The sequence below is a fragment of the Pseudophryne corroboree genome, chromosome 1, assembly GCF_028390025.1.
Source record: "Pseudophryne corroboree isolate aPseCor3 chromosome 1, aPseCor3.hap2, whole genome shotgun sequence".
NCBI lineage: Eukaryota > Metazoa > Chordata > Amphibia > Anura > Myobatrachidae > Pseudophryne > Pseudophryne corroboree.
Genome location: NC_086444.1, coordinates 760,380,819 through 760,395,607, shown reverse-complemented (window position 1 = coordinate 760,395,607; position 14,789 = coordinate 760,380,819). Strand labels below are relative to the sequence as shown.

The 14,789-nt window shown below is 41.0% G+C and overlaps 1 protein-coding gene across 4 annotated transcripts in view; it reads right to left on the bottom strand.

The window, feature by feature from the left end:
• Nucleotides 1-14,789, bottom strand: part of CCSER1 (coiled-coil serine rich protein 1) — a 1,413,620-nt gene that overhangs the window by 786,643 nt on the left and 612,188 nt on the right. For all 4 annotated transcript variants that reach the window (XM_063917302.1, XM_063917330.1, XM_063917310.1 and 1 more), the window contains exon 5: nt 1,189-1,309. In XM_063917302.1, coding sequence (XP_063773372.1) covers nt 1,189-1,309 — 121 coding nt within the window. The remainder of the gene's footprint in view (nt 1-1,188; nt 1,310-14,789) is intronic.

The following is a 14,789-nucleotide window of genomic DNA, read 5'->3' as shown; positions in this document are numbered from 1 at the left end:
ATAAAAAAAATAAAAGATGAATTTTTTAAGGATGTATCAGTGATCACTTGGTTACTAATATCATTGGCAGGGCAGCCATCGGGGGGGGACTGCGGGGACTGGAGTCCTGGGTCCCTTACAGAGAGGGGGGCCCACCCCTGTCTCCTACCGCCGATACCTGGAGAGTGGCACCAGGCTGCACAACAACAGCAGGCTGATGAGCAGAGAGGACTTCTTAACAGAATCCTTTCCTGTGCATCAGCTCTCTTTAAATCATTTCTGCAGATCTGCAAAGCTCCACCTATATGTAATGTCACGATGTATGACATCACATAGGGGCAGAGCGGTTTGCCAGAATCTTTTTTTTTTTCCGAGGGGTGCCCTGTCTATTTTGTCAGTCCCGGGTCCCACAATTTCTGATGGCAGCCCTGATCATTGGAGACATCCTTATTGCTATCAGGAAACCAGGGTTGGGGACTACAGCTAAAAATTGGAGGGGTAATCTATGAACACATTTTGTGAACAAAAGAAAACAAATGTATTAATACTATTATCTGAAGAGATCTTAGTGTCCTCATTGGCTTCTTTTTATGCATTATTTAAAGGCCACCTGCAAATTTTAACGTGAGTTCATCAGACTTATTACTGAAACAACAATTATATTTCATATCATTTGTAGAAAGGTCCATATTTTCCTGGTGTGTTAGAATCATTGTTGTACGAGGAAGTTTCTTCTAACGTTACTAATTCTAGCTCTCCTAACATTTATTATCACTTTTGATATTTTTATTTCATTTAATTATAAACAATTGTTGTCGTTTTCTCTAAGGTCCTTTTCTCTAAGGTCCTTTCCTATCAAATTACATCCACTCTTTACAGTCCACACATATCCTCACATGTCTTCTCATTCTATGCAATAGATAGCACCTTTCCTTGTGTACATATGCCTATTTCCCTATAGATTGTAAGCTTACGAGCAGGGCCTTCCTACCTCTATGACTGTTATCACCCAGTTTGTTATTGTTATTTCAAATTGTAAAGCGCAACGGAATTTGCTGCGCTATATAAGAAACTGTTAATAAATAAATAAATAAATGAACAAATGATTCATTTAGTTATGCAACATGCAATTATTTCATTATTATATGTTTATAGGCATAGTATAAAGAGAGTCATTTTGTCTGATTATGTAATGAATAATACACTTACCTTTTTGCAGTTTCAGTTTTTGCTTCTTCTTTAGGTTTATTTGTTTCACTTGCTTGTTCCACATGAGAGAGCACCACTGCTGAGCAGGACACTATGGACTGATATGAATCTTCTCGGCATACTGTAATGATAAAATATATCAAACATTTTACATTATTTCAAAAGTGACTATAGAACTTTATATGATTTAATACAGGTTATGCAGCACTCATCTCTCTAAAGTATTGCAAGTCTCTGAGGATTTCTGAGACTTTGTAGACTGACAAAATATTGTAAGACCCCGAAACGATGCACAGTTAACAAGATGTAACATCTTATAATGAGTCACCGCTCTGGATCTCCTAATACATAGATATCTTAATCAGAAGTAGCACACTTCCCCTCCTCACCTACTCTCCAATCCTGGTTGTGTGGCGCACTACAGAATTGAATTAGCCTTTCACCTTAAATTTTATTTGATGGTCTATTCAAAACCTGTGCGTATATATATATATATATATATATATATATTTGTCCAAACCACCTGGCTGCTATAAATGTCCCAGATGTACTACCTGCTCTCACATGATAACGGGATCTTCATTCAAACACCCCCATACTTCAAGAACCATCTCCATCAAGCACACACTCTCGTGTCTTTCCACCTACGTGATCTATATGATCACTTGCCCATGTAAATTATATTACGTGGGCAAAACGATCCGTACAGCCCGAGAGCGCATGGCGCTGCATCGGTCTTCGATTGGGAAAGCTATTGCCAGTGGGAACTCTGATCAACCTGTGGCACGGCATTTTCAACAGATGAGCCACCCTCTTTCATCCTTCACACACATGCTTATAGATCATGTTCCAGCCTCTTTACGAGGTGGGGATTGAGGTGGAAAACTCCTAAGATGCGAAATGAAATGGATCCACTATCTTAATACAGTGTCTCCAGTGGGTTTGAATGAACGATACAATTGGAACACTTTTCTTTGATTTGCTTATTTCTTAATATACCTTCACCATGATTAGTGATGCAATTCCTCAGGTGTGCTTTTGTAATATCACCTTTTTGCGATAGCTTGGTCTGATATGTCTTGCCACTACCACTTTATTGATATATCTTGTAATTACTGTGCTACAGCTCCTCTTTTAATTTAATTCCATATTAGCAGTGTTAACATGTGTTTTGATTTCCTTTTCCTTCAGCCGCTGGGGAAGGGGGGGTGGGCACGGGGAGGCAATGCAGCCGTCGGCGTCTGGTTGCCTGGCAACGCACAACGCGCTACAGGGATCCCGCCGGCGCAGGCGGTCTGACGTCATCGGCAAGCGACCACAGTGGACGGACACCACGAGGACGGTTGCCGGAACCCGGCCTCCTCCAGCGGCGGGAGACTTTTCAGTATTTAGGTAAGCTATTCTTTACTTTTGTGTTCATTTTGTTGTTTAGCTTGACAGCACAGGGCTTGAAAACGGTACCTGCGCGTACCGAAACGTTGCCCCAGTACTTGCTGTCATGATTCTTTACTAAATACAAATTTATGCATTGGAGTGCCGCAGTCTCTTCTTTAGTATTGCATTCTTCACTACTGAAGGCACCCTCCTAAGAATATTTGTGTCAGCACGAGTGCAGGTTCGTTATTGGGACTATATATAGTGTATGATATGTCTTGATAAAGGGGCGTAAGCTCCGAAACGTCGATTCATCTAGATTTCTGAGTGCTGTATTTTTTGCCCCTCTGAGTGCCTTTAATTGCTTCCTCTTTGGACTTATATATATATATATACACTTGTTGAAAGCAGCACTCCCAGTAAATGTATATAGAAACTGGTGCCCTCCTCAAAACCACTGCGGGTCCAATATAGCAAACATGGAGGCGGCACTCAGACAAATAATAGAGACAACAGACAGTTGTATCAATCAACGTTTCGAAGTCACCTTTACTTCGTCTTCAGGATAATACATGAACACAAATTACATACCTTTATAACCCACCAAGTGCCTATCCAGGTGTGCGAATCAGGTGTATCAACGCCCACTGGTGACGTCTCAGCCCTGTGCCGCATCACCATGGTCCCAACCACAAACAACCCAATTAAAGAAACAAAACATGGAGGTACAATGTATACTTGCAATCATGGCAATAAGAACATTATTACACTTCTAGCAATACTCTGATATATACAATATCGAATTCAAGTCATAATTTTATACAACAACAAAATTTAAATATGAATAAATCACCACATATCTTTACGGTAATCCGCAAAGCACATATACAACTTTACGCCACACTTAGAAAATCACAATCTTACGAAAAGCAGTGGAGGCCCAAAGTTTTGTTTAACCCCTTAGGGGGCAGCGTCTCTAATACATGTATCCACTTGGATTCTTTTTGTAACAATCTCAGTGAGCAATGACCCCCTCTCATCGTAGCTGGTTCATGATCAATGATCATATAGCGCAGGGATGATAGGTTATGCCGCTGCTGCACAAAGTGCCTCGCAACAGGCTGGTCACTTTTACCACTTACTAGCGCTGCCCTAATGGCAGATTTGTGATTGGCCATCCGTTCGTGTAGTGTGCGGTCACTCTTACCTATGTAATTGAGTCCACATGGCCATGAGATCATGTATATGATGTATTTTTTCGTACATGTAACACAATGTTGTATCATGTATCTTTTACCGCTTCTTGGATGGCAAAAGTATTTGCCCACGGTAAGAGCACTACAAGTGGAGCAATTAATGCATCTAAAACAGCCCTTATGTAAGGAGAGAAACTTATTCTGTTCACTATTTTTAGATTGCAAGTCTGTAATATCAGGCCGTACGACCTAATCTCTAATGGTCCTACCGTGGTAAAACATGGCATCATCCCGGTCCCTTCCAAATTAAGATCCTTATCTGTAGAAAGAATGGACCACAATCTCTTAGCTGCCTGTACAATATTCGTACTAGATGTATTATAATGGTTAACCAAAGGGAAACGTCCCTGTATAAAGTTAACAATGATTACGAGACTAACAGAGTTTATCTGTGGTCCAGTGGCACACGTAATACCCGTACACACCACTATAAACAACGTAATTACCGGCAGCTATGGCAATCTGATTCCTCAGGTGAGAAAGAAACCAGTGATTCAGATACTACACCTGACGCACGTAAGCCCTCCCACTCCCCTTTAGGCGTTCGGACCCGATACTGTGGAAACGTCAGAGGAGGTCGACCAGGCGAGGGGGACAGAACAAGAGGACGCGGACGCCGCCGTGGACGCGGCAAGGTGGGCAGACCCCCGCTCCAACACAGGAGATAATATTTAATCTCTCCAAGCATCCCCTGACTGAGACAGAGATGCGGGTACTTGAAAAGGGACTTTTGTTTGTACCCACGGTTAAGTTCAATTTACATCAATGGGAAATTGAAAAGTATAAACTCAATCGGAAACTCAAGCTGCACGAACATTTCCATGGCTCCAAATCGCAACAGGGACTTCAACAAGTGAGTCATATTCCTGAACAATTAGTCAGGCTACAGACACGTTCATCATATGATCCTATTTCTTTTTTTTTTTCTTTTTTTTTAATACTGTTTATTGAAATTTTTTGTCAGTGTACAATAGACAATAAACAGTTGGATGGGGGGAAGGGAAGACAGAAGGAAAAAAGGAGGAAGGGGAGAGGGGGGAGTACAGCAATGCAAACATATGATATCAAATATGCGGATTAGAATGGATACCAAATATCAGAGCAAAGAATATCAAAGTAGTTGCATCAAACACCGTATGTCAAAGGGGGGGGGGGGGCATTTATAGTATGCCAACCATGGAGACCAGATATCAGTAAAGGCTAATGAATTGCTTTCAACCACACTAGAGATGAATTCCATATGGTAAGTATCCCAGACGGCAGCAACCACAGCCGCGATGGATGGAATTGAGTGCGATTTCCAATGGAAAGCTATTTTACATTTCAGTGCGGTCGTGATATGCCAGATGAGCTTTTGTAAAGGTTTTGGTGTCCCAGGGATGGGCCTAGGAAAAAGAAAGAAAGAAGGGGAAAAGGGCATATCCACTCCAGTGATTCACAAAATCAATCTCCGGATGGCCCTCCAGATCGACGCCATCCTGGGACAATCCCAAAATATATGGAGCAGGGTACCTCTCAGCCCACAACCCCTCCAACACATATCCGAAGCGGAAGGGAATATTCTACTTAATCGTGTCGGAACTAAGTACCATCGGACATATAGTTTAAATTAATTCTCTCTATGTCTAATAGAGGTCGCAGAAGAAACTAAGTTCTGTTTGATCTGTTCCCAGGTGTCTATGTCCATGTGGTCCTGTACGTCAGTTTCCCAAGCTATCTCGTGTGGGGCCAATGTGGGTAGGTTACGAGTAATCATTAGGCGATATATTGATGACAAAAGGCCCTTAGAGGGAGAGCGAAGGAAGCATAATGATTCCAAAGGGGATCTGGTCAAAGAACTATGTAATTGGAGAAAAGCTAAGTGAAAGCTATGTAATTGCAGGTACTGGAATAAACATTGTGGTGGGAGTCCATATCGACTCTGCAGATCTGAGAAAGGCAGAAAAGAACGTAATAATGCTATATCATTGATAAACAGAAGGTCATGAGCTAACCAGTGCTGAAAAGCATGCACACCCCTTCCTCCGGCAAACAGTGGATTATCCCATGGGGGTGAAAGAGCGGGAGGGGAGGACAATAGAGCAAAGATCTTAGTAAGCCTGTCCCATAGCGAGATGGTGAATGTTATGGATGGGAAATTAGTATATTCAGGGGGCCTATGAGAGCGAGGGATCCAAAGAAGGGTGGAGATGGAGCGCACATGAACAAGTTCGGATTCCAATTGTCCCCATCTACGGGAAGATATGTGCGAATGCCAGAGAACGGCCTGGGAAAGATGGGCCGCATAATAATACAATTTAATATTGGGCACCCCAAGTCCACCCTCTCTGGTCCTATTGTATAGAGTTTTGAGTCGAACACGAGGTCTTTTGCCTGACCTTAAAAAGTGTGAGAATTTCTTCTGCAAATCTAAAAACACATGTGAGGGGATCCGCACCGGGAGCGCTTGAAAGAGGTACAATAGGCAAGGCAAGACATTCATTTTCAGGGCGTTGGCTCGGCCAGACCATGAGATTAACTGACCAGACCACTTTAGGAGATCATTAGTGACACTATGAATCAACCCAGGATAATTAGCCACATACAGTTGGGAATATTGTCTGGTTAGATATATGCCTAAGTATTTCAAGCGGGATTTTTTCCAGTCAAATTTGAAGTTACTGAATAAGAAAGCTTTTAACGGGGCTTGCAGATGAAAGTCCAATACCTCTGTCTTAGCAGCGTTGATTTTAAAATTAGAAATAACACCAAACTCCTGTATAATTTGAAAAAGGTTTGGGAGAGAGATAAGAGGGTTCGAAAGGGTAAGTAAAATATCATCAGCATATAGAGAGATCTTATACTGAGAAGAGACTATTTTGATGCCCGAGATATCCGGGCAGTTGCGGATACCGGACGCCAGGGGTTCTATCATTAGGGCAAAAATTAAGGGTGACAAAGGACAGCCCTGTCTCGTGCCATTTGTAATCGAGAATGGAGGGGGCAGTAGGCCATTCCCTAGAACACAAGCTGACGGGGAAGCATAAAGAGATTTTACGCCAGTGAGGAAACGACCCGAAAGACCAAAGCGTCGAAGGGTGTAATCCATATATAGCCAAGATATGCGGTCGAACACTTTTTCAGTGTCCAACCCCATCACCAGGGAGGGGATTTTAGATGAGTCAGTAAAGTGTAGAGTATCAATCGCCCGTCTAATGTTATCAAAGGCCTGTCTGCTAGGGATAAAGCCGACCTGGTCCGGGTGAACCAGGGAGGAGATCATCCCTGCAAGACGGTTTGCCAGTATTTTCGCAAACAGTTTCAAATCAGAATTCAACAACGATATTGGGCGATAGCTACCACATTCCATGAGGTCACGTCCAGATTTAGATATGACAACTATTTCAGCTCTAGTAGTGGAGCCATCAAAGGGCGTGCCGGCTAAAATTGCATTGAACAATACTGTCAGGGCCAGGGTCAGAATTCTACTAAATTTTTTATAATATAGAGCCGGTAGACCATCTGGGCCCGGAGCCGAGGCATTCCTCAACGATTTGATCGTAAGATCAATTTCTTCAGCAGTGATTTCTGTATTGAGCGAACTCGTCTGTTGTTTGGAAAGAACCGGGAGAGGGCAAGAAGAAAGGAAGTTGTCAATGCACTCCTGCAGATTAATGGAATCGTCCGGAGCAGGCAGGTTATACAGGGATTGGTAATATTCCTTGAAACAGTGGGCTACTTTCTGAGGGTCATAAGTCAGCTTATGATGTTGGTCTCTTAGCGAGAGGTTCCTGTTCATCTGTTTACGAGCGCGTAAGCGGGAAGCTAAGAGGGAGCCAGCTTTGTCACCCTTAGAGTAGAACTTATGTTGTAACCATCGCATGGTCTTAGCGGCTTTGGCAGATAGCCCGGGTTCCTTAGACCATGTATGCAGATGGTTTTCACTGTCGGGTCTTAGTCCAGTCAGCTGCCTCCGTCACCCCACGTCCACCAACGCGTTTCTACCCGCTCAATCGGGTCTTTTTCAAGGTGTGTGTCCAAAAAGGAATATGTCCATCTGTCCCGGAATCTGGTTTTAAACTAACCCTATCCAATCCCCGGCCGGCGGGCGCAGCTGATTCCTATACATAAATCAGACTACAAGTCCCATGAATCATTGCGGCGCTCGTCCGGCCGGTTTCCTGTTTCTTCCATGGGCCGATACGTCATTTCCGGTTGGTAACCATGGTTACATCCGTACGGCTTCTTCAGTTTATTATATATAGAAGATACTCCTTATAACGTACATCAGTTCAAGAAAGTTCCAAACTCCACAATTTAATACCTCCGGAAGGAAGAGGATATAATGTTAGTGTATATTCAACATTAATCTGAATGTACCATTAGACGGACATTTAAAACAGTTCTATAATCCATCTTAAACACCAATTTTTCTTAAAGTGCACATTGCATATATGAAAGTGACTGGTGCAGACAAGTAAAATACCCACATTTTAAAGTGCAAGATATAGAGGTAGAAGGTGACAACAAATAAAATTATTCCCATTGCAATCAAAGAAACCATTTTAACTCGAAATCAATATTCAGACCTCCAGGCTGTAAGGTTTTTAGGTCAAAAATAGCTCTCATCTCAGCCTGTGCTAATTGAGTTGCTGAATCCTTCCTTCTCCAGTGACCTTTTACTGCCCGGAGTCCTAAAAATCTTTTAATCTGTGACGTACATTTATTATGAATTTTATTAAAATGATCTGACAGTGCGTGGGTGTCCAGACCCCCCCTGATATTTCTCAGATGTTCTCCTATTCGGACTTTGAGGGGTCTGGACGTCCGACCTATATAAAATAGTCCACACCCACACTCTATGGCGTAGATGACATTCTTCGTATTGCATGTCACGAAATCTCTGATCTCATATTTATGATTATTAATTGTCACCTCTGTAGTTTTATTTTTACCATCCCCCTGAATGTTGCGGCACCCTATACAGGTTCCGCATCGGAAAAAACCTTTCGATTTAATCGTTGAAACGGATTTGGTGGGTGGCAAGGCACTTCTCACCAATCTGTTCTTTATGTTGGGAGCCTTTCTATATATACATTTTGGCCTTGCTGGTAATAAATTCCCCACAATAGGATCATTTAATAAAATCTTCCAGTGCCTTTGTAAAATTCTCTCTACCTCTTTGTAGTTAGAATTAAAATCTGTAATAAAAGACCATTCATAATTATTACTTTTCTCTTTCTTATTCTTTTTTAAGAGGGTATCTCGGGGGATATCTTTCACTTTCTCTAGATCTTTATCAATTGCATCTTTCTGATAACCAGATGCAATAAAATTATCCCGCATTTCTATTGCTTGTTTTTCATATACTCCCTCATCTGTGCAATTTCTTCTCAGACGTCTCAGTTGTCCCCCAGGAATATTCCTGAGCCAATCAGGATGATGACAACTTTCATTCCTTAGATAAGCATGAGAGTCAGTAATTTTAGAATATCCTTTTGTTAAAATCTTATTCTCCTCTATATAGATGGTTACATCTAAAAAATTGATGGTTTGTGTATTGCTCTCAAATGAAAAATTGATATTGACACTGTTCAAATTTAGATATATAAAAAATTCTTCTAAAAGTACCTGACCCCCCCTCCAAATAAAAAACACATCGTCTATATATCTCGACCAGGACACCAGGTTCACTCTGTCTCTCATTGGAGTGAAAAGTTTGAGTGCTGCACCATGTTTAAATACAGGGAGAACCGTAGAAATTTATTTGAGAATGCCTTTAGAGAGGATGGAGAACCCACATTGCTATTAGATGAAAATCTAGGCGATTTGATGAAAAAATTAGAACATGCATTGAATAAAGAAAGTAAATTATGGTGGGAAATGGTAACCTTGGAAAAGTACTTGGTAAACCAACTCATCCCTAAAGGTCTGGTTATCCATAAAGCGGCATCTTTCTCGTCCGCAAGGGAAACCTTTAAAGAGGAGTGGAACAAAATACTTAGATCATGCTCTCTGTCTCTAATAAAACTTATTGTGGAAGACAGAAAGCAGGACCTTAGCAAATTAGAAGAAGAGATCCAAGTATATAAGGATCTCTCTAACAAATTCGCGGATACACAAGAATACAAAGATTATGAAAAAGAATTGATATGAACTTAAAAAGAAATGAGAAAGTTCTAATTGACCGAAAGGTCAAAAAATTCAATAGAGACCGCAAATTAATTAATACTGTCGAAATAGAGGCAGTGGCTATTGATACTCCACTAACCTCCAGGGTACAGCAAAAGACCCCTATTGGAAAGCGGGGAAGGAGAAAGTTCCCACAAGTTCCAGAAAGATATGCTAACCCTAGAGGTTCGTATATCGAGAGAAGGGAAGGAAAAAAGAGATATGAGGTCCCAGAAAGACAAAATAGGGAAAGGAAAAGGGGGGAAGAAGGGGCCAAACAGAGGAACATAAGGGAATTTTCCCCTACGAATGGGAGTTGGAGACATAATAGGTGGGAATGTACACCCCCGAGATTACAGGGAACTTATGATGAGAGAAGAGAACAGGTTGACACCTTTATTGAAAATAGACTCCCACAAATTGGAGATAGGAGAAGGTCCCCACATTTTTTAGATCAGGCCAGAAAACCACGATACCCAAAATAAACAAAAGGGGGTGTAGGGGAGGGCGGATTAAAAAGAGAAAGAGAAAGAATAAAAAAACAAAAAAGAAATATATTTCATCGAAAGATGAGATTATTCGGGATGACCAAGGGGGACGAGGAAAAGTTAAAATTTTCAACTTAAGCAGTCACCTATTGGGGGAACATGAAATATCAGTTTTAGAGAAAGGGCTTAAGTATGCCCCTTCCATCCCCCTTAATCAATTTTCTATATTTATAGATCTAAATAAGTACATCAGGAAATTGACACTGAAACGTTTCTTTGAAAGTAAGGAGACTATCACGGGTGAACAAGGAACGATAATAACTCCAAATACGCCCTTCAAGCCTAAATCATTGTTTAATCCAGTCCATATGAAAGGAAATTATTTAGACACCTTTTATGAAATGGTTTATGAGGATATTAAGAAATTACCATCAAAAAATACCAAAAATAATTTGACATTCAAGGAGAGGAAAGCCTTAAAGACATTACAGGAAAACGCCGAGTTGATTATTAAACCGGCGGATAAAGGCGGAGGTATCGTCCTGATGGATAAAACATCCTATGAAGCCGAGATTTATAGACAGTTGGAGGATGAGGTAACTTACACCAAACTTAAAATAGATCCAACGAATAAAATTATAGAAAAATTAAGGGTTATGTTGGAACCTCATAAAAGGGCGAATACCATAGACGAGAGAGAATATACATTTTTGATGAATGAAGAACCAGTCGTCCCGGTGGTCTATGTGTTACCAAAAATTCATAAAGATCCACTTAAGCCACCGGGACGACCGATTGTATCAGGAGTGAACTCAGTGACTGCAAATCTATCTGAGTACATTGATTACTTTTTGCAGCCCCTGGTACTCAAAAACCGTTCTCACTTAAAAGATACACTTGATTTTTTGAATAAAATTAACGATGTACAGTGGGAAGATACTTGGATTATAGTGACAGCAGATGTGAAATCGCTGTACACAGTGATTAAACATGAAATTGGCATAAAGGCTATTGAAGTAGCATTACAGTTAAGTGACTTAAAGGAAACTACACAAACATTGTTATTAGAGGGTGTGGAGTTTATACTTTCTAATAATTATTTTGCTTTTAAAGACAGTTTTTATATTCAGAACGTCGGCACGGCCATGGGCACCAGGTTCGCTCCTAGCTATGCCAACCTCTTCATGGGGGCATGGGAAAATGAATACATATGGGAGAATAACCCATTTGGAGCGAACCTGGTGTCCTGGTCGAGATATATAGACGATGTGTTTTTTATTTGGAGGGGGGGTCAGGTACTTTTAGAAGAATTTTTTATATATCTAAATTTGAACAGTGTCAATATCAATTTTTCATTTGAGAGCAATACACAAACCATCAATTTTTTAGATGTAACCATCTATATAGAGGAGAATAAGATTTTAACAAAAGGATATTCTAAAATTACTGACTCTCATGCTTATCTAAGGAATGAAAGTTGTCATCATCCTGATTGGCTCAGGAATATTCCTGGGGGACAACTGAGACGTCTGAGAAGAAATTGCACAGATGAGGGAGTATATGAAAAACAAGCAATAGAAATGCGGGATAATTTTATTGCATCTGGTTATCAGAAAGATGCAATTGATAAAGATCTAGAGAAAGTGAAAGATATCCCCCGAGATACCCTCTTAAAAAAGAATAAGAAAGAGAAAAGTAATAATTATGAATGGTCTTTTATTACAGATTTTAATTCTAACTACAAAGAGGTAGAGAGAATTTTACAAAGGCACTGGAAGATTTTATTAAATGATCCTATTGTGGGGAATTTATTACCAGCAAGGCCAAAATGTATATATAGAAAGGCTCCCAACATAAAGAACAGATTGGTGAGAAGTGCCTTGCCACCCACCAAATCCGTTTCAACGATTAAATCGAAAGGTTTTTTCCGATGCGGAACCTGTATAGGGTGCCGCAACATTCAGGGGGATGGTAAAAATAAAACTACAGAGGTGACAATTAATAATCATAAATATGAGATCAGAGATTTCGTGACATGCAATACGAAGAATGTCATCTACGCCATAGAGTGTGGGTGTGGACTATTTTATATAGGTCGGACGTCCAGACCCCTCAAAGTCCGAATAGGAGAACATCTGAGAAATATCAGGGGGGGTCTGGACACCCACGCACTGTCAGATCATTTTAATAAAATTCATAATAAATGTACGTCACAGATTAAAAGATTTTTAGGACTCCGGGCAGTAAAAGGTCACTGGAGAAGGAAGGATTCAGCAACTCAATTAGCACAGGCTGAGATGAGAGCTATTTTTGACCTAAAAACCTTACAGCCTGGAGGTCTGAATATTGATTTCGAGTTAAAATGGTTTCTTTGATTGCAATGGGAATAATTTTATTTGTTGTCACCTTCTACCTCTATATCTTGCACTTTAAAATGTGGGTATTTTACTTGTCTGCACCAGTCACTTTCATATATGCAATGTGCACTTTAAGAAAAATTGGTGTTTAAGATGGATTATAGAACTGTTTTAAATGTCCGTCTAATGGTACATTCAGATTAATGTTGAATATACACTAACATTATATCCTCTTCCTTCCGGAGGTATTAAATTGTGGAGTTTGGAACTTTCTTGAACTGATGTACGTTATAAGGAGTATCTTCTATATATAATAAACTGAAGAAGCCGTACGGATGTAACCATGGTTACCAACCGGAAATGACGTATCGGCCCATGGAAGAAACAGGAAACCGGCCGGACGAGCGCCGCAATGATTCATGGGACTTGTAGTCTGATTTATGTATAGGAATTAGCTGCGCCCGCCGGCCGGGGATTGGATAGGGTTAGTTTAAAACCAGATTCCGGGACAGATGGACATATTCCTTTTTGGACACACACCTTGAAAAAGACCCGATTGAGCGGGTAGAAACGCGTTGGTGGACGTGGGGTGACGGAGGCAGCTGACTGGACTAAGACCCGACAGTGAAAACCATCTGCATACATGGTCTAAGGAACCCGGGCTATCCAACAGACTTTTATGCCGTCGAGATTGTTCTGTGTGAATAACCTTGCATCCAGCCGGTAATTGTTCATTTTTGCAGCCTCCAGAGGATTCCCCACTATTGCTGTTATCATGCTATTGCACTTGCACTTTCTTTGATTGATACTGGAAATTATGTTTTTAATTTATTAAACTGTACTTCACCATATGGTATATATTTTTCTCAATTTCCTTACATGCACATGAGGAATAGATCCACCTACGTTAACGTGGAGGAGGAAAAAATTATTGGTGAATGTATCCAGTTTTATATTTATTACACTATTTTTAGCGCATTGTGATCCACTTTCTGTCACTCTTGTTGTTATAGGAGTAGAAGTAACTGTCAGAGAAACCGCTAAATGATCTGACCACACCACTGGGGAGACCGAAGCCTTAATCAAGCCCTGTACTGCGGAAGAGTCCACTAAAAAAAGATCAAGTCTAGAGTGAAGGTTATTGGGGAATAGAGTAGTGAGTGTACGTACGTTCACAAGAGTACAATGCCCTCCAAGCATCGTAATACCCCGAGGACGTTATGTAGTCAGCTAACCGTCTGGATTCCCTAACTGTCGAAGGACTAGGGACACGAGATTGAGTACGGTCCCATACTAGATCAGGTACGGCATTGAAATCTCCACCAATTATCACCCGGCACTTTATTAGTTTGTCAAGTTGGGAGCGAAAATCGCAGTGAAAGGCACCCTGCTCCATATTAGGGGAATAAATTGAAGTGACAGTTAAAAAAGAGTTCCCCAGCTGTAAGACAACAATATTGAAGCGACCCTTGGGATCAGAAAAAAGAGTTCTCAACAGCGTAATGAAGTGAAGCATGTAGCAAAATGGCAGTACCCTTACGTTTTTTCGGAGTTGTAGAGTAGAAGGCCTGAGGGTAAGCTCTCGAAGCCAAGGAGGGATGTACAGTTTTAAAATGTGTTTCTTGTAAAAGAATTATGTCAGCTTTCTGTTTTTTTAAAAATTGGACAGCCATGGTTCACTTTTGGGGGGAGTTTAGTCCGTTGACATTCAACGATAAAATATTAAGAGTCATGGAGGGTTCCAGTAGAGGACCCGGGAGATCTGACTATCCAGAGTGCAGTGCAAAGCTGAGTAGGGGGGATATGAGTAGGGCAGGGGAAGTTAGGGGTAAAAAACAAGGGGAACGGAGTCCGAGTGGCCAACCGAGTAACTAGAAAAGGTCGCAGTCCTAAGGACACGACATACAACACCGTCATAGGACCACATCTACATACGGGGGGGTCCAGATGTTGTGGGGGTGAGGCCGAAAGGAGAA